Source organism: Pelophylax lessonae (genome assembly GCF_965119305.1).
Source record: "Pelophylax lessonae genome assembly, chromosome: 1".
Taxonomy (NCBI): Eukaryota; Metazoa; Chordata; class Amphibia; order Anura; family Ranidae; genus Pelophylax; species Pelophylax lessonae.
The window spans coordinates 729,028,363-729,053,622 of record NC_138768.1 but is presented as its reverse complement, the minus strand read 5'-3'; the positions used below and the strand labels follow the sequence as shown (position 1 = coordinate 729,053,622).

Below are 25,260 nucleotides of genomic sequence, written 5' to 3'. Positions count from 1 at the left end.
GTGTGCTGTGGGAGACCAGATATAGTAAATGCAGGATCTGGGTTTAGTAACACTTTAAGCTTACACTGGGTTTCTTTGTTCACTGCTCTGGCAGGTAAATAGGGTGGTAGGGGACAGAAGAAAATAAAGAATAAGCAGTGTGGGAAGGGAAAAGAATTTATGTGAACCTTTTGCTTTGCCCTGTGTAACAAAAATAGGTTCAGATTCGCGGATTTTTTTTAAATACGGTTTGAAAGTAGTGAAACCCAAAAACTTAGCAGCAAAATTCATTAGTCTATGGGGAGGGCAGTTCTTTCTACCAAATTCTGACCATTTTCTTAGTGCATAGTGAGCTGGGCACTGCCATACGGGACATTTAACAAAGCAAACAATTTTACTGCAAAGCCGGAAAGGGTTCTTTGGCAGCGAAGGTCATGTGGCACCTTTACAGTGCTGGGGAACCAAAATAGGCCAGATGAGATGGAAAGAGCTGGTAATGGTGGTGAAGGTGTGGGTGCAGCCTATCACACTGCAATCCACAGTACTCTAGTGCAATATAGCACAGTATAGCAACTAATTCTCTCTATACATACTGTCAGCTCCTCCTAAAATACTCCAAAACACAACGATAAATGGGTGCTGGAACCCACTCTTTAATAGTGAGGGGACTGACACAAAGTCCCCATATTGGCCACTTAATTTGCTGTCCTGAGATTCCATTGCCCAAGTTACAGTAAAAAAGTACAAGAAGAGGTACTGGCCCTTTAAGATCGCTGCGGAGTGCGCAGCCCACCACTATATGCACAGTGAACAAAAGACCCCCAAAAGGAGACAATACTGAGCTAGGAAGGACAAAACAAGGAGCTATGGAAGAGACAGTCTGCAGAGTCCCCACAGAGTGTTACCACATCGATCGCTGCTTCAGAGGAAAAGGAAGTGAGGTCATCAGAGGCTGAACTATAAGCTGCAAGACCCAGGGAAAATGGCTGCCCATAGAACTGAATGGAAGGCTTCGGCAAGATGGCCGCCGAAAATGTACTCGGAACGATCGTTCTGCCACACACAAGATGGCGCCGGATGGCGCCAAAACAGCATGTAGTTAAGCCCACAGTGAAGCCAGACATGCTTGCCCATACCTAAAATGGCGGACCGCACGGTTTTTACCCGCTGCGGCCACCACACACACAGTCTGCACCCCCAAAACACCGCAGTGACACAGGGGAAGGGGCCCCCAAAACCACACAGCACCGCATGTAACAAGGAGACCCCCACAGGGATCGCATCAGGGAGCCCCACACAGGCACAGACATGGGGAAGACAAAGCAACACAGGACTGCCACCCCAGACAGAAGCCCCACACAGAAGTACTTACCTGTACCGGATGGCGTGGGGTGCCTCTATGAACGGAAAGCCGCTGTCCTCATCTGACAGGGAATGCCGTTAGCCAAGGACAGGACACTGCAGCACTGCAGATGTGTCCAGTGAGGTAGCCACCTCACAGCTGCATCCCTGCTGCGAGCAGGGATGGGTCGTTCATAATGCCAGGACGAACACATGGCTGAACGCTCAATGGCGGGCTGGGAGTCCCTCTGACCATCTGCCCTGGAGAACCAGGGCGGTCAGTCAGATTCCCAGCTCTGCAAGAATCCATCTTCATCCGAAGATCCGACTAAAACTAAAGCTGACAAAATAAACAGCTAGTAAATCAAAGAAAAAAAACTGACATTTTCAAAGAAAATCAAAGAAAAAAAGATTAGAAAGGCTGAGACTGTAGCCCCAGCACAGGGAAGCCTAACTACTCCTGACGATAGGCAGAAACAAACTGAGTTGGGAGTGTCACTGCAGGGGGGTATTGACCAGTGGGACAGCCCCCATGGGTGTGTCTATGCTAAATGATTTTGTTCTTTTGACTAAGTCTATATGCCTAGCTACTCCTGCGGAGAGGAAGTCAATACCCAATAGTGATGACTTAGAGGTGGCGGCGACTGTCGGAGGACGTAAGAGAAATTCAGTCTTACAAACTTTCACATTTAGCTGGGACCACAAATTTCAAATCCACCATGAGCCCATGGTAGCAGCGAACCCGCACTTCATCCCTAATGTTCTGTGACAGTATACGTAACATCAGCACGTTCTAGAACAGTGTGTGCTAGCAGACAATGAACATATAACAGTTATATGCTATGTCAAACAATGGATATAGAATTCTCTGCACACTCCAGCAAACAGAAGCCATTGTCATTTCACATGCTTATGTGTCCCCTTTCTATCAGTTTATTATCTTGTTGAACAAATAAGGCAATTTACAGATGAATTTACCATCCAACATCTTCTGGAGACTGTTCCTCATCACATGGATGTTCTCAATGCCAATGAATTGAAACTTTATATCCGAGTAGTTGTCCTCATTCTCATAGCCCTTCCCAGCTGCTCTGTTTGCCATGGCATTCAGCTATAAAGAGATATCAAGGGGTTATTCTAGAACAAGAAACAAAAAAAAATAAGTACAGATTTAAAAAAAAAAAAAAGCATGTGAGATATTCAGAGGGAGACAGTGCTGTGAGGGGGATGTGAAAGGGGCAGTGCTGTGGGGGTGATATGTTAAGGGGGCCGTGGTGTGTGGGGAGGGGGGCGATGTAGAGGGAGACAGTGCTGTGAGGGGGATGTGAAAGGGGCAGTGCTGTGGGGGTGATATGTTAAGGGGCAGTGGTGTAAAGGGAGACAGTGCTTCTTCTTCTATTTCCCAGCTATCAAGATATAACCCATTTGTTCACGGTTTGGCAGCATAAAAACATGTGACAACTTACTGGCTTAATTTAATCAGAAAACCAGTAAGTCAAGAAACGGCAAACATGATTCTCTGCAACTTATTCAGCTGAGCTGGATATTGGTTGTATTTACAGACTGCATAAACCTTAAAAAACAGCAGGTGGCAGCACATTCTATGGAACAAAACATGGTAGTCAAAGGGAAGAAATCATATGTGCTGCTCTCAGTCACTAGAATAGATACATAATATTGTTAAAAGTATTGGGACACCTGCCTTTACACACACGTGAAATTTAATGGCTTCCCGGTCTTAGTTCATAGGGTTTATTATTGAGTTGGCCCACCCTTTAACAGCTTCAACTCCTCAGGAAGGCTGTCCACGGGAATTTTTGACCATTCTTCCAGAAGTGCATTTGTGAGGTCAAGCACTGATGTTGAAGAGAAGGCCTGGCTCGCAGTCTCTGCTATAATTCATCACTACACGCCAATCAGATGCCAATCACGCCCATCAGTAAAGCCTGTCAGTGCTGCATATTCATGCCTCCTTATCAGTGCCGCCTCATTAGTGCCCATCAGTGATGGAGAAAACATACCCATTTACAACATTTTATAACAAAGAAAACCTTTTTTTCTAAAAATGTATTTTTAAAATTTGTTTAGCAAAAAATAAAAAACCCAATGGTGATCAAATATCACCAAAAGAAAGCTCTAATTTGAGGAAGGGAGAAAAAAAATGAAAAAAAAAAAAAAAAAAAAAATGTAATATGGGTACAGTGTAGCAATTGTCATTCAAAGTGTGACAGCGCTGAAAGCTGAAAACTGGTCTGGGCAGGAAACGGGTGAAAGTTCCAAGTAGGCAAGTGGTAAAAAGTGATTGTAAAAAACCCATTCAGTTTAAAATCTAAATGAAAGGCAAAACATTTGTATAGATATAAAAATACATTATAAAAGCCTTTTTTCCCTTTATTACAGAGTGGATAAAAATTGATTAAAAAAATTGTTTTTTAAATTAAATTTGATTTATTAAATTTAAATCAGTTTTTTTTTTATCAAATTTATTTTAATAAAATGCTTTTGGAGTAAAAATATATAAAAAAAAAAAAAGATAGTTTTCTATTTAAGATGCATTAATAATTTGAACAAACAATAGAACAAAGATGAAAATGATTGAGCTGCAGAAGACCGTGTTTGAAGTTTTTTTATGTGCACTCAGAGGATATATTCAGTTTAAAATGATTGTAAAGTCTCTTTTTTTTTCTTCTATAAAAATACCAAACATGTTAAACTTGCCTCCTCTGTGCAGTTGGTTTTGCACAGAGCAGCCCGGGTCCTGCTCTTTTTGGGTCCCCCTTCTGTTCTCCTGGCCCCTCCCTCCTATTGAATGCCCCCACAGCAAGCAGCTTGCTATAGGGGCACCTGAGCAGAGTCACAGCTCCGTGTGTCCATTCAGACACTGAGCATCGACTAAGACCCGCCCCCCCTCCCTCTTGGCTAGATGATTTTGATTGACAGCAGCAGCAGCCAATGGCCTCGTTGCTGTGTATCAGTCAATCAGGAGGGAGAATCTCAGATTGCTGAGACACTCGTGGACATCGCTGGACAGAGAGGGACCTCAGGTAAGTGTTAGGGGGACAGAGGGGGCTGCTGCACACTAGAGCTGCACAAATAATCGTATAATATATCGCAATCTTGATTCACCCCCCTCCCCCCCCCGCAACCTCAATCCCAAATTTCTACGATTCTCAGTGCAGTCATAATGGGTTAAAAATGACACATAGCCAGAAATCCCAAGTCTCCGGCATATGGGCTGCAGCTGCCTGACACCCAGGCGATATCTGGGCTGTCTGTGTCAGAGCTCGGCTGTGACAGAACGGAGCCGATGCTTCCAGTATAGTTCCGGCTCCGTTCTGTCAAAGGCGGAGGGATATCAAATGCACTCCGCCTGTGAGGAGACCAAGGAGAGCTACAGGAAGCATCAGCTCTGCGACACTCCTCACTCTTTGCCAGTGGTACCAGCCAGCAGTAAGTCATATGTGTCCCCCAGCACATAACTAAATATCCCAGCATGTGCAGTGTTTCTGACTCCTACCACCATCACCACTTCAAATCACTGAAATGGTGATGGTGGTTAGAGTGTTCCTTTAATATCTCTCAGAAGTAAACCTCTGTATACCGATTCCATTTCATTTGATTATCCTCTAGTTGTGTTAAATTGGTGGGGGGGGGGAGGGGCGCAGAGTGCCACCTCCCTGAAATTAGTTTTTGCATGTTGGGATGTCTGCATAGTAAAAATGAACAGCTCACATTTGTGTCGCTGCGATCAAGGGTGTGCACGGGATGCTGGGATCGGTATTGGGACGGGATTGCTAAGGTAGCCGGGACCTGAGGGTAAGCAGTTGACCGCGGCGGACCAAGCGTTGAACACAAACGCAAATGGCGCTGATACAGGAACGGACGTCAGCTTAGAGACAACGTGGTGCAGTGGATGGGCGGTACCGCGTATCTTCTTCAGACATAGGCCCTGGGGACAACGTACCCTCCATCCCTCTCCGTGAAGTGTACATTCATGCCATGCTTTTTCAGATGTGAGCTGTCTTTATTTAACCCAATATTATCATGACAGAGGAGGGGGGTAATCCATGACAGAAGGGGGGGGGGGGGTATTCCTGGTCACAGCTTAATTTCAAAATGGTTAAAAAAAAAAAATTATATTATATTATATTATATATATATATATAGATCTTTAAAATAAAAAAGATCCTGAGAATTGTAAGAGAATCGGGATCTTCATTCTAAGCAAAAAAAAAAAAATCATGATTCTCATTTTTGCCAGAATCATGCAGCTCTACTGCACACAGAAGGCTTTTTATCTTAATGAAAAAAAAACCTTCTGCCTTCACAACTCCTTTAAAGCGGAGTTCCACCCAGAAGTGGAACTTCCACTCATCTGCTTCCCCCCCCCCCCCTCCTCCCTCCAGTGCCACATTTGGCACCTTTCAGGGAGGAGGGAACAGGTACCCTTCCCCACTTCCGGGAGACAGCGCCGCGGCGCCGTCCCTCGGAAGTTCGGCCCCCCTCCTTCTTCCTCCGTTGCCGGGCCAATTAGAAAGCGCAGCGTGCTTCGCGCATGCGCAATAGGGAACCACCTTACCCTGTATGACAGCAGCAGCACCGAGAGCCGGCTTCGGGTGCTGACATTGCGGGCTTCCTGGACAGGTACGTTTTAATATATAAAAGTCAACAGCTACAGTATTTGTAGCTGCGGACTTAATTTATTTCCTGGGGGGCAGAATTCCTCTAAGTTCTTTTGTTTGTTTTTTCAAAGATTTTTATTTTTGATTTATGCAATTCAGTTACTAAACATTGATATTTAACCACTTCCCGACCACCCGCCGCCTATTTACTGCGGCAGTGGCTCTTCTGCACAAACCGACGTATATCTAAAAAAAAAGATGATTTTTTTTTTTTTTTTTTTTTTTTTTTTAGGGGGAATGTTATATAGCAGAAAGTGAAAACTTTTTTTTTTTTTTTTTCAGAATTGTCGCTTTCTTTTTGTTTATAGCGCAAAAAAAAAAAAACCCACACAGGTGATCAAAATACCACCAAAAGAAAGCTCTATTTGTGGGAAAAAAGGACAGCAATTTTATTTTGGTACAGTGTTGCACGACCGCGTAATTGTCCTTTAAAGTAACACAGTGCCGAATCACAAAAAAATGGATTTTTGTAAGAACTTACCGTAAAATCCTTTTCTCTTAAGCTCATTGACAGACGTAGTCTTCTTGATTCTCAAGAGCTGGGTTATGTTGTCTCCGCAGGAGTAGGACTAGGCAGAATGACAAAATGTTCTGGCTCCACCCTAGGGGGCAGTCCCTGAGGGTATATCCTCCCTCTCTCTGCTACAGGGAATCAGTTCTGTTTAAAGCAGTACAGAGAAATTAACCCAACCCAACTCAATGATAGAGGGGCGGGTACTACGTCTGTCAATGAGCTTAAGAGAAAAGGATTTTACGGTAAGTTCTTACAAAAATCCATTTTTCTCTATCGCTCATTGACAGACGTAGTCTTCTTGATTCTCAAGAGCTGGGACATCCAGAAGCAGTGCCACAAATGAGGGGTGGGATTGACTAAATCAAATCCAATCTAGTAGGCCCAACCGGTGCCAAACTAGAAGTTTTAAAGGCTCATTATAAACAAAGAATGAGACTAAAGAAAAATTTTCCAACGGAAAAAACCCTCGAGGTAGACCACTGGTCTCCTCAAATTGCGGCCTGCAAAACCTTGCGGCCAAATGAGGCATCAGACGATGCCATTACATCAACTTTATAATGTTTAGAGAAGGTATGCACCGACGACCAGGTAGCCGCCTTGCACACCTGGACCACTGACGCCTGATGGCGAAAGGCCCATGACGCACTAAGTGCCCGAGTGGAGTGCGCCTTAACAGGGAACGGGGGCTCCCGACCCTTAATAGAATAAGCCTGCACTACCGTCTGTCTGATCCATCTGGAAATGGTCGCGGCAGATGCAGGCAACCCCTTTTTGGGTCCATCTGGGATCACAAAAAGTGAATCCGTCTTGCGAAACGAGTCTGTCGTTTTCAAGTATACCCTGATCGCCCGGACCACATCCAAGGAGTGCAAAGCAAATTCCCGAGGATGACTGGGCTTAGGACACAGGGAAGGTAATACAATTTCTTCATTCAGATGAAATTCTGAAACTACTTTTGGTAGGAAGGATGGATTCGGACGAAGAACCACCTTATCTCTATGAACCACCAGATATGGTGAACGACAAGATAATGCGGCCAGTTCTGACACCCTGCGTGCAGAAGTAATAGCCACCAAGAAGGCCACCTTCTGGGACAACGTGGGTAGAGGAATCTCCCTAATATCTTCAAAGGGAGGTTTCTGAAGAACCGACAACACTAAATTAAGATCCCAGGGGGGTAACGGCGCGTGCACTGGCGGAGCCAGATGTCGCACCCCCTGGATGAAATTCCGCACCAAGGAATGAGTAGCCAAAGGCTTCTGAAAGAAGATGGCTAATGCTGAGACCTGACCCTTGATAGTACTCAAGGCCAGTTTCTGCTCAACCCCCTGTTGCAGAAAAGCTAATATTCGACTAATCGAATAAGACCGAGGACGGAACCCCAAAGGTTCACACCATGCAATGTAGGACTTCCATGTGCGATGATAAATCTTTCTGGAAGTCGCTTTCCTTGCTTCAACTAGAGTAGGAATAACTGAAGCTGACAATCCCTTGTCCTTCAGCACCTGGGTCTCAATAGCCAGGCCGTTAAAGCCAGCGATCGTAAAGCAGGATGGAAGATCGGTCCCTGAGACAGTAGATCCTCTCTGAGAGGAAGTCTCCACGGGACGTCCGCCACCAGTCTGACCATGTCGGCATACCAAGCTCGACGAGGCCAGTCCGGAGCTACCAGGATTACTGGGATTCCTTCCTCCTCTACCCTGCGAAGAAGTCTTGGCAGTAACGCGAGAGGAGGGAAGGCATATATTAGCTGGTATTGCCCCCACGGGGCGATCAGTGCGTCTGCGGTTTCTGCTAGAGGATCGCGGGAGCGAGCCACGAATCTCTGAACTTTCCTGTTGAATCGTGATGCCAACAGATCCACATCCGGGGTGCCCCACCGAAGGCACAACTGGTGGAAAACGTCTGGATGGAGGGACCATTCCCCCTGATCCAGGGTCTGACGGCTGAGATAATCTGCCTGCCAATTCTCCACCCCCGGAATGAACACCGCAGAGATTGCTGGAACAAATCGTTCCGCCCAGCGAAGAATGCAAGCCACTTCTTTGGCCGCTCGGACACTCTTGGTGCCCCCCTGGTGATTGACATAAGCCACGGCCGTGGCATTGTCCGACTGGATCCGAACCGGGCTGCCCTGGAGCTGCTCGGTCCAGTGAATCAGACAAAGTCTGATCGCTCTCAGTTCCAATACATTTATCGGTAATCTGGATTCTTCCGGGGACCAAAGTCCCTGGGCAGATAATTGACCGAGAATTCCTCCCCATCCGGATAGACTGGCATCCGTGGTCACTATCATCCAATATATTGGCAGAAATGACTTTCCCTGGCTGAGCATTGGAGACCGAAGCCACCAAACCAGAGACTCTCTGGTCTGTTTGCTCAATCGTATCTGATTGTCCAGGGATTCCGGATTCCGATTCCATCTGAGGAGAATCTCTTGCTGAAGAATTCGGGTATGGGACTGGGCAAATGGGACTGCTTCGAATGAAGCCACCATCAACCCCAGAACCCTCATGCAAGTCCGAAGGGAAGACCAGCTGTTGGACAGTAACAACTGGACTGCTGATTGAATCTTTCGAAGTTTCCCTACCGGAAGAAACACTCTTGTCCTGACTGTGTCTAGAATTAGACCCAGATATTCGAGCCTCTGGGTGGGAACCAGAAAAGACTTTTGCTGGTTCACCAGCCACCCGAATTCTTGTAAAGAAATCATAGTAATTTCTATGTTTTGTAGCAAGGTCTGAGGAGACTCTGCATGAAGCAGAAGGTCGTCTAGGTAACCTAGAATCGATATACCTCTTTGGCGCAGAAGTGCCAACATAGGGGCCAACACTTTTGTGAAGACCCGCGGAGCCGTGGCGAGACCGAAAGGTAACGCCACAAACTGATAGTGGTTCTCCTCTACGGAAAAGCGTAGAAAACGCTGATGTCCTGCGAAAATGGGAATGTGAAGATAGGCGTCCTTGATGTCTATGGACGCTAAGACATCCCCTGGATGCAGGAAGGCTGCTACCGTGCGAATGGACTCCATTCTGAATCTTCTTATGTTGACGAAAGAATTGAGTGCTCTTAAGTCCAGAATTGGACGCACTTTGCCCTCTTTCCTGGGTATTGTAAACAGGTTTGAATAAAACCCTTGAAACCGTTCTGTCCAAGGAACGTGGACTACCACTCCTTGTTGTAGTAGATCTGTGACTGCTCTCCGCAGATCTTCTAGACGATCCGGAGATAGTCGGATATTGGAAGGGAAGAATCGCGCCGGTGGGAGAGATCGAAACTCGATCTTGTACCCTGACTTTATGACTTCGCAAACCCATTTGTCCGGGATTCTGGAAAGCCATGGATCCGGGAACCGGCGAAGACGTCCCCCCACCCCAGTTATGGGTGGGGGCGCACCTTCAGGCTTTGGATGGTTTATCTTCAGGTCTGGAGGGGGCGGGCTTTTGCTTGCCCGACCAACGACCCCTGACGCCTCCTGTAGGAACCTTGGAGGACTTAGTTTTTTCACCCGCTGGACGAAAAAACCTCTTGTGAGCAGAAAAAGAAGGCCCTCGTCTTTGACGAGTTCCTCTACCTTTAAAATTTTGCGGTAAAAAGGTGCTTTTTCCACCGGTGAGATCCTTAATGATCTCATCTAAGTTGGCTCCAAATAGACGTTCTCCTGAAAAGGGGATATTAGCCAATGCTTTTTTGGAACCTTGGTCGGCTATCCAACCTTTTAGCCACAGTGTACTCCTGAGAACCACTGCTGAGACTGATGCTCGCGCCATTAATGGAGTGGCGTCTAACGCCGCATCACATACAAACTGTAACCCCTGTATCATTTGTTCCAACAAATCTGATACCGCCTGAGGGACTTCATCTAAGTCCCGGCGTAACCACTTGGTCCATTCAGTTACAGCCTGCGAAACCAAACCAATAGCAATTATTGGCCTGAAAGCTGATCCAATCAAGGAAAACATGGTGCGAGACATAGCTTCTATCTTGCGATCCACTGGATCTTTAAAAGACGGAGCGTCTTCTAAAGGAATAACCGTGGCTTTATTCAATCTAGCGATTGGTGAATCCACCACAGGTGGTTCTGTCCATTTCTTAATAAGGGTTTCCTCAAACGGATAACGCCTGTCAATGCGTTTGGAAATATTAAAAGTGCGTTTTGGCAGACGCCATTCTTCATCGATTGGATTGCCAAAACATTTGGGCAATGGAAAAACCTTCGCCACTTTGATGCGCTTTTTAGTCCCAAAAGGGATCTCAGTTTCAGCTATTTCTGATGGAATACCCTGTAACCTTAAAGTCTCTTGAACAGATACAATGAGTGCGTTTACCAACGCTTCCTCTCGGGCTATGGCGGATGCCGAAACATCCTCCTCACTGTCTGAAGAGACAGGACCCGAGACACCAATACCAGATGAAGTACCTGCAACTGCAGAAATAGGCTCAGAGTCTGAATCCGAGGTCTCAGATAATAAGGGGTTAGGCGGGGGTCGCTTTCTTGCGCCCTGTCCCTGACAAGCCACTTCCACCCGGGACACAAAAGTTTCCATAATGGCTGACAAAGATTCAACTGTCAATGGGGTGCTGGAGGATCCCGCAGACCCCTCGAGGGGATCCGGAGGAGATACATGAGTGGCAGGGTCCATGTTAATACAGGACACTTTTGCCAGCAATAAACAAAAAACTTTTTTTTTTTTTTTTTTTGTGTGTCTCCCCCTAGCGCAATAGCGCCCCTCAGAGTACCTGCTTCTCGATCCCAGAGAGAGAGAGAGGGACCCCCAAGGCTCACCAACCGATGCAGTGCAGTTTCCAACAAACTGCAGCCAGCGTCTGTCTTACACAGACTGGAAGGAGCTGTTTGCTTTTTCCCGGGCAGAAGGCGTGGCTCCGCCCCCTGTGTACGCCTTCCGGCGTTCCCAGCCCTCCACGAGGAAGCTGGGCTCACAAAACATGGCCGCCCCCATAGAAGAGACATAAGACTCCAAAAACATGGCGGCCGGCGTGACCTGAGGACATACATGCATACGGTCTACGGCAAAATGGCGGCGGACCGCCGATATCGTCTTCCCAGCACATCCACCTGCACTCTGCTGAGAGGTGACATATGGATCTACAGAGATACACTGCACATAAGGTAGGATTATACCTCCTATGTTTGCTGTAATGTTACAGTCTGCTGGGTAGAGTGTTAGCTCTTGAACCGAGTCCACTTCCCACAAACACATGCTGTATTACAAGGGGGACTTGTAAGTGTCAGATATATGCTGACCATATATGGAGGGGCCCATAATATATACTGCCTCATAAATGAGGAAAAAAGGGAACGTTTACTCACCATACCGAACCGACAGGCACCCTCTCTTCATAATACCCTCTCCACCGAGGTGGGGGTTTGTGGACGCCTCGACTCTCTGGTCCTGGCGTCCAAGCGAGCTTTTAACTCGCAAAGTCAGTCCCTTTACTGGGACTCCGTCGCGGCCGACTCAGTGCACTGGTCTGCACGCGCTTTTAGGCAGAAACCGGGGTGACCACTGGATCTCACATCCAGCCCGTCGCCCGGCCCCGCATACTTACTTGAATATGTCGCGGCCGACCAAGCGCAATGCCTGGTCTGCACGCGCTCGTAGGCCGGCTGGGGTGACCACAAGTGTCGCCCAGTCCGGCATTTTTGCTTGAAGATCTCACAGGAAAAAAACACTGGAGAAAACTACCTAAAAAATGTCTTTTTCTTAAAGAAAAAAAGTCTTGCCAGGACCAAAAGATCCCAGCAAGGAACTTAGGTCCTTACTCCTGACTAGACAGAAAAAAACTGATTCCCTGTAGCAGAGAGAGGGAGGATATACCCTCAGGGACTGCCCCCTAGGGTGGAGCCAGAACATTTTGTCATTCTGCCTAGTCCTACTCCTGCGGAGACAACATAACCCAGCTCTTGAGAATCAAGAAGACTACGTCTGTCAATGAGCGATAGAGAAAATGGTCTGATCATTAAGGGGCAAATCCTTCCAGTCCAGAAGTGGTTAGTAGGAAAGCAGAGGGACACCAGGGATTTCACACAAAGGAAGCAATACAAAGAGCAGGATACTTTCTCATATAAGTATATGGGACAGCAGGCACATATCAGGAATAGAAGTTTTGGGGTAACAAACACCTTCAACTCCACCTACACCATGTTATTGCAAAAATATTTGCTTTGAAATAGAGAATTAGCTTTAAAACACTTTGTTGCTATTAATTATTTTGATTCTTTATTACAGTTACCATAGGTGTGCGCAAGCCTATTGCATTTGGATGCGCAAAGCGCAAAAACACACATATCTTTCTCTGCAGTCCCAGCTGCACTGGACAGTGAATAATAGGGAAGTGCTCTGTGCTGAGTGGCTTCCTGTTCATTTACAAACTGAAGCATAGTAAACGCAGGTCTACTATGCTTCAGTTATGCATGGACACAGTGAGGGAGTAAGTTTACTGTGTTTATTTATAAAACGAAGGGGCTGGTAAATTACATACCACTCTCAATCCTGAAACATCAACCACAGGAGCCAGGGGGAGAGGAGAGAAGACGGTAGCAATGAGGGGTGGGGGGCCAACAAGGGGGAGAGGGGAACCCTGGGCAGTAGGGGGAAATCAGCACTGCAAATAGAGATTAGGGTTTGCCCAGGCACACCTGGCACACCCCCTGCGCATGCCTATGATAGTTACATAGTTAGTCTGGTTGAGAAAAAAAAAAAGACACAAGTCCATCTAGTTCAACTAACATTCTGCAAGACTTTTTCTTTTTTATACATATCAGGTTACCAGCACAGCACCAATTAGCGCTGTGCAGACAGATTCACAGTTCAGACTTCCTCTGCTGCTATAGAGCATACATCAGAAGAGTGCTAGAAATTCCTCCCCGAGAATGGGAAATGTCATGTGACTGCTGAACAGCAATGATTAAATAAAGGTTAACCAGTTTATTTTTTTTTATTAAATATATACAGTGGCATGATCTTTATACATAAATAGAAGGGTTAATGGCAATTGAACAATGTATGTTTAGAATCACTTTACCACTTGCCGACCGTCCGCCGTGTATATACTGCGGCAATGTGGCTCTATTCCGCGAAACAACGTACCTGTACATAGTTTAGTTGAATAGCCACTTGGGGGCGCGATCGTGCCGTGATTGGCTAGCGGAAATGTCAATCAACAGGTCCGACAGGCCCGATGTCCACCGGCCACCCGCAATCATCCCCAGGTGAGGCAGAACGGCGATCTCCCGATGTAAACAAGGCAGATCGCCGTTCTGACTAAGCAGGAACACGGATATCTGTCTTCCTGCAGTCAGAGCAACCCCCACACAGTTATTAAGCACCCCCTAGGGACACACTTAACCCTTTGATTGCCCCTGAAATTATCTCCCTTCCCTGCCAGTGCCATTGGTGCAGTGACAGTACATCTTTTTCACTGTAATAATGTCACTGGTCCCCAAAAAGGGTCAAAAGTGTTAGATGTCCGATTTCTCTCCTGCAATGTCGCAGTCCTGCTAAAAATCACTGCCATTATATAAAAAAAATAAAAAATGCTATAAAAATACTGCATTGTTTATAGACGCTATAACTACGCAAACCAATTGGGATTTTCTTTTTTTTTTACCAAAAACACATAGCAGAATACAGATTGAAAAAATTTAGGATTTTTTACATTTTATTGGATAGGTTTTATAGCAGAAAGTAAATACATACACGCATATATATATATATATATATATATATATGCGCAAAAAAAGAAAAACAACAAAGAGGTGATTAAATAGCACCAAAAGAAAGCTCTATTTGTGGGTGAAAAAGGACTTAGATTTTATTTGGGTACAGCGTTGCACGACTGAGCAATTGTAATGCCCCATACACACGTGCAGATTATCTGAAGACTTGTCTGTAGACTTACCAAAACCATATAATATGAGGTCAAACCTAAACACTTTCAATTTGTATGCAATCCGGCAGGCCCTTGCACTACATAGAAAAGGTAAATCTGAAGACAAAAGTCTTCAGATAATCTGCTCGTGTGTACGGGGCATAAGTTAAAAGTAACGCAGTGCCGTATCGCAAACTCTCATTAAGGGGGTAAAACCTTCCTGTCCAGAAGTGGTTGAAGACAAAATAAAACCACTTTTGTAAAGGCATTTTTGGCAGTCAGAGAATCCTGATAGACAGAAATGAAAAGGGCATTCAATTGTAATATACTATGGGATTCTGTATTGATTTTATTAAACCTGTAGCATAAACCTTTTACTTCATTTGTCCTTCTTTCACCATTTCTGCAGTTACATAAAAAATGAAGCTCATTAAAAAAGGAATTCAGGCCACTGTAAGAAATGCACATTCCAGCTCACTTACTTTTGGTCGAGTATCAACAACATAGAGGAAATCACTGCCAGGATTAGCTTTCTTTATCGCCTGCAACATCTGTTCATCCTCAAGACAGCGAGCACTGAATCCGGACAGGGGCTGACTACTACGACATATAGAGGCCTGCAGGGAAAGACAAACCACAAGCGGAACAGCAATGTTACCACAGTTAGGAGTTGTAAGGTATCAAGTTTTTTCACCATTCTATGCATTAAGGTGAAAAACCTTCTTGGTTGCAGCTGCCCCCTAGACCCCCAGTTATTCTTACCTGAACCCAAACGTTCCAAACAACGAGCAGGAGCCGAGCAGCTTCAGCCACTGATCCGGATCCTCATTGGATAGACTAACAGCAGGAGCCATTGGCTCCCGCTGCTGTCAATCAAATCCAGTGACACAGGAGCGGGGGGGGTTGGGGTACCGAGTCCCGCTGTCTGTGTCAATGGACGCAGAAGTGAGACTCATAAGCACACCCGCACGGGTACCCCCATGGAAATCGGCTCTCCGTGGGGACATCCAATGAAGAGAAGGAGCCAAAAGCGCTACTGGGGCAACCCAGAAAAGGAGTATCGGGGTTGATCTGTGCAAAACCCTTACAGAGCAGGTAAGTAAACACATGTTTGTTATTTAAAAAGAAAAAAAAAAAAGAACCTTTACAATCACTTTAAGCCTCAGCACTTTCACTTAAAGCGGAGTTCTGGCCTCGGGGGTCAATTTGAGCTAAAAATACCCCTGGGACAGTCAGGGCTAGAAAATTCCATAATGGATAGCCTCTGAACTGTCCCGGGTCGCACTTACCTGTAAGAAGAAATACTTACCTTGAATATTTCTTCTCCAGCGCTGCCATCTCAGGTGTGGGCAGCTGAAGCCACAGCGTCCCTCTTTGTGTCCTCTTCCGTGACGTCGGAGTCCCACAATGCACTGCACCACGTCATCGTTCCCAGGATTCAATGCGCCTGCACCGGCCCTGCTCGTCACTTCCGGTGCAGGGGTGGCATCCCTGCACAGCTTCTGGGCATGCTCAGAAGCTGTTTAGCAGTGAATGCCGCGCCTGCACCGGAAGTGATGAGCAGGGCCGGTGCAGGCGCATTGAATCCTGGGAGCGATGACGTTTAGCTCCCAGGAATCATCGCAAACCGGAAGTGACGGCGCGGGTCGCGGCCACAGAGGGAGGAAGTGGAAGGTAGGGGAGTATATTTTCTTCTATAATAAGGTAAGTGACCAATTTTTTCGAATTTTGAGGCCGGAACTCCGCTTTAATCTGCATTCTAGATTGTAAACTCTAACAAGCAGGGACCTCTGATTCCTCCTGTATTGAATTGTATTGTAACTGTACTGTTTGCCCTAATATTGTAAAGCTCTGAGAAAACTGTTGGTGCTATATAAATCCTGTATAATAATAATAATGTATACTTTGGCACTGGTTTCTGGCAATGGGAATTAGTATAAACATATGGGAAGGAGACAGGCCACTGGCAACACAAGATGCAACGAGCTATGCAAGCCAGATAGTTCATTTATCTTACAAAAATGACATTTGGATTATACAGTAAAGTTTGTACAAGGAGTAGAAAGCAGAACACATAATTACAGGACGTTCCCATGTAGATTACCCAGGTTCTCCACAAATCCGCTGTTCTAAACAGCAGTACTGCGCAGTTTTCAGGCCACCACCTCTAGTAGCGGTTCATTGTTCTTAGTGCAGTAGAGCCTCTAGCTTCTCATTGGGTGTTTGAGGCCAGAATGTGCATGCATTATAAAAAGACAGATTTGTGAAAAACACGTTAAAGTTGAGCACCTTATAATGGGAAGTTCCCTGCAGATTAGGAATGGTGGGGCACGTTAACTGGTTTTCATAATTTCTTTAATGTACTTCTATGAATGATCATAATATTCAAAATATGCGAGTCATTACAGACTGGTTCCTGAAGCTGCATTGTCCTAGGGAGGTCTTTATTTTTCTACTTAAAGCGGAGTTCCACCCAAAAGTAGAAGCTCCACTTATCTGTCTCCCCCCCCCCCCCCCCCATTCCGTGCCATATTTGGCACCTTTTGGAAGTGGGGACGGTACCTATCAAAAACAGGTACCTGCTCCCCCATCGGATCTCGCTGCGGCGTTCGGCCCCCTTGCTCCTTCCCTGCCACCATTCAGAAAGCACAGCGCACTTCGCACATCTGCAGTAGGGAATGGGCTGTGAAGCCACAAGGCTTCACTGCTGGTTTCCTTTACAGGCTATGGAGGCGGCAGCACCCGAGAGCCGGGTATGTATTTGCACGTATTTAGGCGCATTTTCGCATATATATGTATTCGCACAGTTTTGCGCAAATTCTCACATTCTTGTTCTGCACAATATGTTATTGGGCATTTGTGCATATTTGCGCGCATTAGGAGTAAATTACTGACCTGACATCCGGGTAACAGCAGATAGATCCCCGCTGAGCAGGCGGATCTGCTTGACAGAGTCCACACTCCATGATTTATTTATTTTTTTATATACTCAACATTTTTTTACAATTATATTTTTTCATCCTTTTTTTTTTGTTTTTGGGGGGGGGGGGTCCACTGACCATTACTGGAAGAAAAAAAAAAAAAGCAGATTTTTCTATTTTTTTTTTTTTACTGAAGAATGGACAGCCCTTGTTATATACACATCTGTGTGTATAGGCACATTACAATGAATGGGCTGTATTTTAGCTCCATAATTTTGTGCACACACAAAAAAAAAAAAAGGGATTCCCAAAATCTTGTACACTTTTGTAGATTGCCATCTTCTGGTTAGGAACCACCAATAGACTAAAGCAGCAGGGCTGAAAAAAAAAAAAACTGACAGTTCAGGAGGAGCTGCTGTACTAACTATCCGGTGTTAGTACAGTGATCTCCCCTGCTGTGCTATTGTGTTCTGACAAGGGGACACCTCCCTCCACCAGAACACTCCGTTCAGCGCTCTCAGCCTAAGAGCGCTGATCGGTAGCCAATTGACAGACATTTTTCGGATGCCACCCGACATTCGGCCCGTGTGTACTAGGCTTGAAGATCGCCAAGACAATGTGATGAATGAAATAATGAAAATGTCTTCACAAAGTAGGCTATGAAGACATGGGGGCGTTTTGTCTAAAAACAGACCTTAGAATTCTAAATTACAAAGACACTTACATCATTATCTTGATAATAATAGGACAAAACAGGAAAACGACCACGGCTACGAAACTTTGAGCTCCCAACGATGATTGGCACGCTAGCAGATTTTGGTACAAAGAGTTCAGTCGGGTATGTGTCACAAACCTAAAAAAAAAGACATTATGTTGCGTCAGGCTATACAAAGCAGTTTGGGGGGAGAAGAAGAAAGAAGAAAGAAGTGCAGAGTACAGTACAAGGGAGACACACTGACATTCTCGCCTTTGAACCATTCATACGAACCCCCCCCACCCGCACTTTTCTTAATTACTGTATACTCGCCTAGAGACAGTGTGATAGAGCAAGTTTAAACCCTTTCGCTGCCAGGCCGTTCGCCACTTTGAGACTTAGCTGGCCAGGCCATTTTTTTGCAATTTTTCCATTGCAGTTTTATTTTTCCCCATACAGCTTTCAGAGTTTGTTAAAGACCCCCCAAATCATATACAGTAAAACCTTGGTTTGAGAGCGCTTTGCAAGACAAGCACATTTTTTAAATAAATTTTGACTTGATATACAAGCGATGTCTTGATATACAAGTAGCGTCATGTATAAAAAAGAAGAGAGGAGCCTCTAAAGTGTAGCAATATGGTTACATTTGATGAAGGTTCAATATTTAGCAACTCGCATGGTTGATGATTAAAACAGGCACATCTAAGTATGCAGGCATCCGGGGTAAAGCTGTCCACATAGACTGTCCTCCACACTGCCATCTTCATCATCCCTTCCCCGCTGCACTCCACGAGTGATTCAAAGCCTCACTTTCAGATCACTCTACTGCAGGCTATTCTTCCCGGTCACGATTGCAGACTGACAGTGGTTAGAGACGGTGGTTCAGAAGATGGTCTATGTAGACAGCTTTACCCCAGATGCCGGCATACTTTAGATGTGCCTATTTTAATCACCAACCATGTGAGTTGCTAAATGTTGAACCTTCATTAAATGTAACCATATTGCTACACTTAGAGGCTCCTCTAATCCCCTTGGGAAGGCTGCATATTATGGATGGACATTTTATGGTTACACAACCTATCACATTGCTATAATCTTTGTATATAGACTATAAACTGAAGGACTTGTGGAACGAATCATCTGAGTTTCCATTATTTCTTATTCGCTTTGATATAAGAGTGCTTTGGATTACAAGCATATTTCCAGAACGAATTATGCTCGCAATCCAAGGTTTTACTGTATTCTGAAAACACATGACCAGTAGATTACAAAAAAGGTTACGGATTTTTAGCGCATGATATCTGTGCAAATGTTTATCAAAACAATATCTTATTATTATTATTATTATCCCATTTTACAAAATTCCCACTAAATACAAAATCGTGAAAAATCGAACAAAGGCGCATATGCAAAAACGGAAATATCCAAATTTCTGTTAAAAAAATAAATAGGAGGTTTTCATTGTTCCCTTACAGCTTTCAGAGTTTGTTTTAAGACCCCCCCCCCCCCCCCAAAAAAAAACATTTTCTGAAAGCACATGACCTGTCGAATAAAAAGAAGGTGCTACGGATTTTAACGCCCCGCAATATTTGCGCAAATGTTTATCAAAATATATTTCGCTAAAAATTCTCAAATTATTTTTAGCACATATAAACAAAGCACATTTTACAAAATTCCTGCTAAATTCCTAATAAATTTAAAAGCTAAACCTGTATTGAGTTAATACATCACATATATTAATGCATTTTAAATTGCTCCTTTTTGAGAAATAGTGAAAATCGGACCACCTATTGTTTTCTATGGAGAGGCTGATGTAAATGGACATGTGTGTCCGTCTACACCCGCCTGAATTCGATATGGTCATATTGGCTTTACATGAATGAATAAGGAGTCTGTATATAAAATCCTTATCTATTCATAAACTGACAGTCTGGCAGCTCACAGCTGTAGGCGGTGGGAGGGAAAAGGAGGGATGCCACCGGAGCAGGGATGGATCATGTGTGCGGGGTTGATCAGACTAGTGGAGGGGGCCCTCTAAGCCCCTGTAGCACCTGAAGTGGATGGAAGTGGCAGAGAAGGGATACTGGCTTCTAAATGTAGATGCAGGGGATCGGGTTTGCTGGGAGGGGGGGGGGGGGGCAGTTTTATGTGGCAGGGGGCAACGGGAGGTGGAGAGGCTGGGGACAGCGAAGCGGCAGCCTGTCGGGGGGGGGGGGGGGGGGCTGTCACATTTGAGGTTAATAATGCTGATCAGCGGATTGTAATCTGCTGATCAGAGTTATAGATTTGCTGAACAATTCTGTTATAAGTTCATGGTCATTGAAGTGACCATGAGCTTATAGGAGAGGGAGAAATTGGATCTGTACGGCATACAGTCCTGGCCAGCTGCAAGCAGTGCTGTAGGTCGGTATGCCATATGGACCTGGCAGTAAGAGGGTTAAACTTGCAGATTTTTCTAATTTCTGGGGATAGACATGTCCACCAAACACCAGTCTATACATATGCAGAGCTGCATTGACCAGTTGGATGACCAGATCATAAACTGCTGGATAAGCAGTTTTCTCATTTATGTCTTTCCATAAAAACAGATCAAAATCCATGCCGATTATACATTGTGGAACCACCATCATCCATTAATCATGGAATTTATTTTACTTGAGGAAACCAGGCACTGCTCATCACCTGGCCAATACATCCCTACAGTGAAGCATAGTCAGGGCCGATCCTGGGCGGGTGCACGGGGTGCACCGCACCCAGGCGCCGCAAACTGAGGAGGGGGGAGGGGCGCCGAAGCTCCGGTGGCAGAGTTCTTCCCTCCCTCCTCCTCTCCTTACATAGCGTGTTACATAGCGGCAGTATACCAGCGGGGGGGGGGGGGGGGGGGGCGTCCCGTGGGTGCCACTTACTGGGGGGTCCGTGCAGGTCTCCTGTCACGTTCGTCTACAGTACACCTGTGCCTGAGCCGGAGTCGGAGTTGGGAGGCGGTCCTAGGTACGGATAACTGCTTACCACTTGTTCACACTGTGGAAACAGCTGGCACTAGAGTGTATAGGCGGGCAGGAGGGGCGACATATAGGAGAACCGATCTCCTCCTGGTTCCTGCAGGGCTTTCAGTGGCTGCAGGGGCGGGATTAGTTCTACTATATGCCGCCCCACCGGACCTCCTATCCAGCCTGGTGCTAGCTGTATTCACGATGTTAACAAGTGACAAGCAGTGATTTGTACCTGGGACCGCCTCCCAGCTCCGCCCCCCGACTCCGGCTTCGGCTCCCGCTTCTTGGCTGTTCCTAGCACTGGGCAAGGTAGGAGAAATTCTCCCTGTCCTGAGGCCCCTCACGCCTAGTAGAGATACAACACAATCTCTGCCACAGCAGAGTCTAAGGATATACACTGCCTAGCGAGTTCCAGGTGACCTACTATCACTCTGCTCCCCCCCCCGGCCCCATACTTCCCCCCCCTCCCATTATGCTGCTCCCCCCATACTGCCTCCACCTGGCACACTGTCCCCTATACTGCCCTCCACTGCCCCCCTCCTGGCACACTGTCCCCTATTCTGCCCTCCACTGCCCCCTCCTGGCACACTGTCCCCTATACTGCCCTCCACTGCCCCCTCCTGGCACACTGTCCCCTATACTGCCCTCCACTGCCCCCTCTCCTGGCACACTGTCCCCTATACTGCCCTCCACTGCCCCCTCTCCTGGCACACTGTCCCCTATACTGCCCTCCACTGCCCCCTCCTGGCACACTGTCCCCTATACTGCCCTCCGCTGCCCCCTCCTGGCACACTGTCCCCTATACTGCCCTCCACTGCCCCCTCCTGGCACACTGTCCCCCTATATGTCCCTCCACTGCCCCCCTCTCTAATCATGCTGTCACCCCATACTGCCCTCCACTGCCCCCCTCTTTCATGCTGTCCACCTATACTGCCCCTTCCTGTCACACTGCCCCCCCCGCATACTGCCCTCCACTGCCCCCCCTCCCATCACACTGCCCCTCTCCCATCACACTACCTCCCTCCTGTCACACTGCCCCCCCATACTGCTGTCCACTGCCCCCTTCCCATCACATTGCTCCTCTGCAGTCACACTGCCCCACCATCCAGCCGCACTGGCCCCTCCCAACACACTGACCCCCTCATACTGTCCTCCACGCCCCCCCGTCACACTGCCCCCCCCTTCTGAAGGTGCCCCCTGTGCTCCCTCACCCAGATTGAGGCACCCGAATACAGAAGGTGTAACTGTGTGTGGCAAGTTTAGTGGGAGGATGTTAGGGGAGAACAAGGAGCTGCAAAATGCCCCGCTCCCCCACAGCGCTACCGGCATCCCCTCTCCCCCTGATATCTCAGTAAAGCTCCAAAAATGGAGCTCTTAAAAAATTGTAAAAACAATAAAAATGTAAAATAAAATGGTAAAAAATAATAAAAAAAAAACAAAATAACAAAAATTTAAAACTTCTGGCCCCGACCACTGTCATACTGACCATGTCCACTGCCATACTGACCATGTCCACTGCCATACTGACCACGTCCACTGCCATACTGACCATGTCTGCTACAATACTGACCTTTCCACTGCCATACTGACCATGTCTACTTCTCTACTGACCATGTCCACTGCCATACTGACCATAGGTTGCATTTGGTGGTCACTGCTAAGCTGCATTTGTTGGACACTGGTAAGCTGCATTTAGTGGGCACTGGCATTTAGTGAGCACTGGTAAGCTGCATTTGGTGGGCACTAGTAGGCTGCACTTGGTGGGCACTGGTAACTGCATTTGGTGGGCACTGATAAGACTGCATTTGGTGGGTACTGATAAGACTGCATTTGGTGGGTACTGATAAGACTGCATTTGGTGGGCACTGATAAGACTGCATTTGGTGGGCACTGATAAGACTGCATTTGGTGGGCACTGATAAGACTGCATTTGGTGGGCACTGATAAGACTGCATTTGGTGGGCACTGGTAGGCTGCATTTGGTGGGCACTGGTAGGCTGCATTTGGTGGGCACTGGTAGGCTGCATTTGGTGGGCACTGGTAGGCTGCATTTGGTGGGCACTGGTAATCTGCATTTGGTGGGCACTGGTAGGCTGCATTTGGTGGACACTGATGAGGCTGCATTGATCACTTGTATCATATCCGCAGTCTCTGACCATCTCTTGTCTGGGGGCTCTGTCTAACACACTCTCTCTCTAACAGATGCCCTCTCTGTGTCCATTAGATAAACCCCCTCCAGTTCCCATTAGAGCACTCTGCTTCTCTTACTTTAATTTGTTTATTGTTAAGAGATCGTGGGAGGGTCCCGGGGTGAGGAAAGACTTCTTAGGGGAGCATCTCTGTGTTTGAGTCGTTGCCATAGAAACATTTGTAAAGGGGAGGAGATAGTAAGATGACCACGCCCATGTGGGGGGCGCCAGAAATATTTCTGCACCCAGGCGCCTGTGACCCTAGGATCGGCCCTGAGCATAGTGGTGGCAGCATCATGCTGTGGGGATGTTTTTCAGTGGCAGGAACTGGGAGACTAATCAGGATTAAGCGAAAGATGAATGCAGCAATGTACAGAGGCATCCTTGATGAAAACCTGCTCTAGAGTGCTCTGAACCTCAGAATGGGGCAAAGGTTCATCTTCCAACAGGACAACGATCCTAAGCACATAGCCAAGATAACAAAAGAGTGGCTACGGGACAACTCTGAATGTCCTTGAGTGGCCCAGCCAGAGCCAAGACTTGAACCCGAGGAGAACCCCTGAAGAGATCTGAAAATGGCTGTGCACCAACGCTCCCTATCAAACCTGATGGAGCTTGAGAGGTCCTGCAAAGAAAAATGGGAGAAATTGCCCAAAAATAGGTGTGCCAAGCTTGTAGCATTATACTCAAAAAGACTTGGCTGTTTTTTGTGCCAAAGGTGCTTCAACAAAGTATTGAGCAAAGGCTGTGAATACTTATGTACATGGGATATTTTCCTTTTTTATTTTTAATAAATATGCAAAGATTTCAAAACAAACTTCTTTCATGTTGTCATTATGGGGTATTGTTTGTAGAATTTTGAGGAAAATAATGAATTTAATCCATTTTGGAATAAGGCTGTAACATAACAAAATGTGGAAAAAGTGAAGCGATGTGAATACTTTCCAGATGCACTCTTTTGGCCCACCAAACCATGTCTGGTCTGTCAGAGTTCAGGCAGTGTTGGGTTGTACCAGATAGGCACCTCTGTACAGGCTTTTAATTAGAATTCTGGATGACGTATCACTGGACTAGCAAGGGTGCTTATAGCTCATCAGGGGTTGAGGAGGGAGAGGTACTGGAAAATATTACACTTTAAATATGGATGTAACGTGTATCATGGTCCAAATGTGAATTTATCCTTTTGGTAAAAGGTAAATGATTCATAAAAAAGGCGTCTAAGGTGTTCCCTTACAGGAGCAAAAGATACAGGGGGGGGGGGGGGGCAGCCCTGGCAGGTTCCCCTTAGGTGTGAGAAGGTCTCAGAAATGACTGCATTGGTATGGACCCTGGCCGTTTTCATCATTTTCCTGCTGAGTCCACAAAGCAAAGCATTGTGTCCGTTGCATGTGTACACACCCTGCCGCTGCTGCTAAAGGGGGTTGCAATTGGGGGAGCAGTAAAAGTCTAGCTCAACCATGGGGCTTTTCTGCCCCCAACCTAATATGTGAATGAGCCATTACACAAAAACAGACAGAAATGCCCCTCACCACACTATCCAAAACATTAAAAAAAAAAAAAAGTTTTGGCTTTAGCTGATGAAGACTCTGGTCAACCAGCTTTACTGAAGAAATTAGTGAGTTGGCCTATCTATTGTCTGCGCGTTGCCCCATGATCTACCTGATGCTGGCTGGCTTTTTAAACAAACAAAATTGTCATCTAATCATAAAGGTTTATGACTTAATAATCTAGTTATCCCCAATTACTCCAGAATTTCAAAATCCAGAGGGGAGCAAAGAAAATATTTTGCCATTTCTAACCCATCCAAATGATATGGAACGGGTAAAATGATATGGAACGGGTAATGGGTGAGCGTGGTCATAATATGCATCCTGCAAACAGACTAAAGAATGTCCAGAACAGCCTAACATGGCAGCTACTAAAGAACACCTACTGTATATGGACAACTTTATCTCTTCCAGAAGCTGTACCATCTATAGTCTGATAATGATCATTCCAACACTTATGGTATTCGCCATTTTACACATATTCTAGTAATGGTCATCCCTAAACGT

General features: G+C 46.2%; 1 protein-coding gene across 1 annotated transcript in view; it reads right to left on the bottom strand.

Annotated features, from left to right (window-relative positions):
* Nucleotides 1–25,260, bottom strand: part of MTMR7 (myotubularin related protein 7) — a 117,129-nt gene that overhangs the window by 72,514 nt on the left and 19,355 nt on the right. Inside the window, exons 5-7 of the mRNA XM_082262025.1 lie at nucleotides 18,055–18,183; nucleotides 14,892–15,026; nucleotides 2,299–2,431 (exon numbers count right to left, since the gene is read on the bottom strand). Of these exons, the coding sequence (XP_082118151.1) occupies nucleotides 2,299–2,431; nucleotides 14,892–15,026; nucleotides 18,055–18,183 (397 nt within the window). The remainder of the gene's footprint in view (nucleotides 1–2,298; nucleotides 2,432–14,891; nucleotides 15,027–18,054; nucleotides 18,184–25,260) is intronic.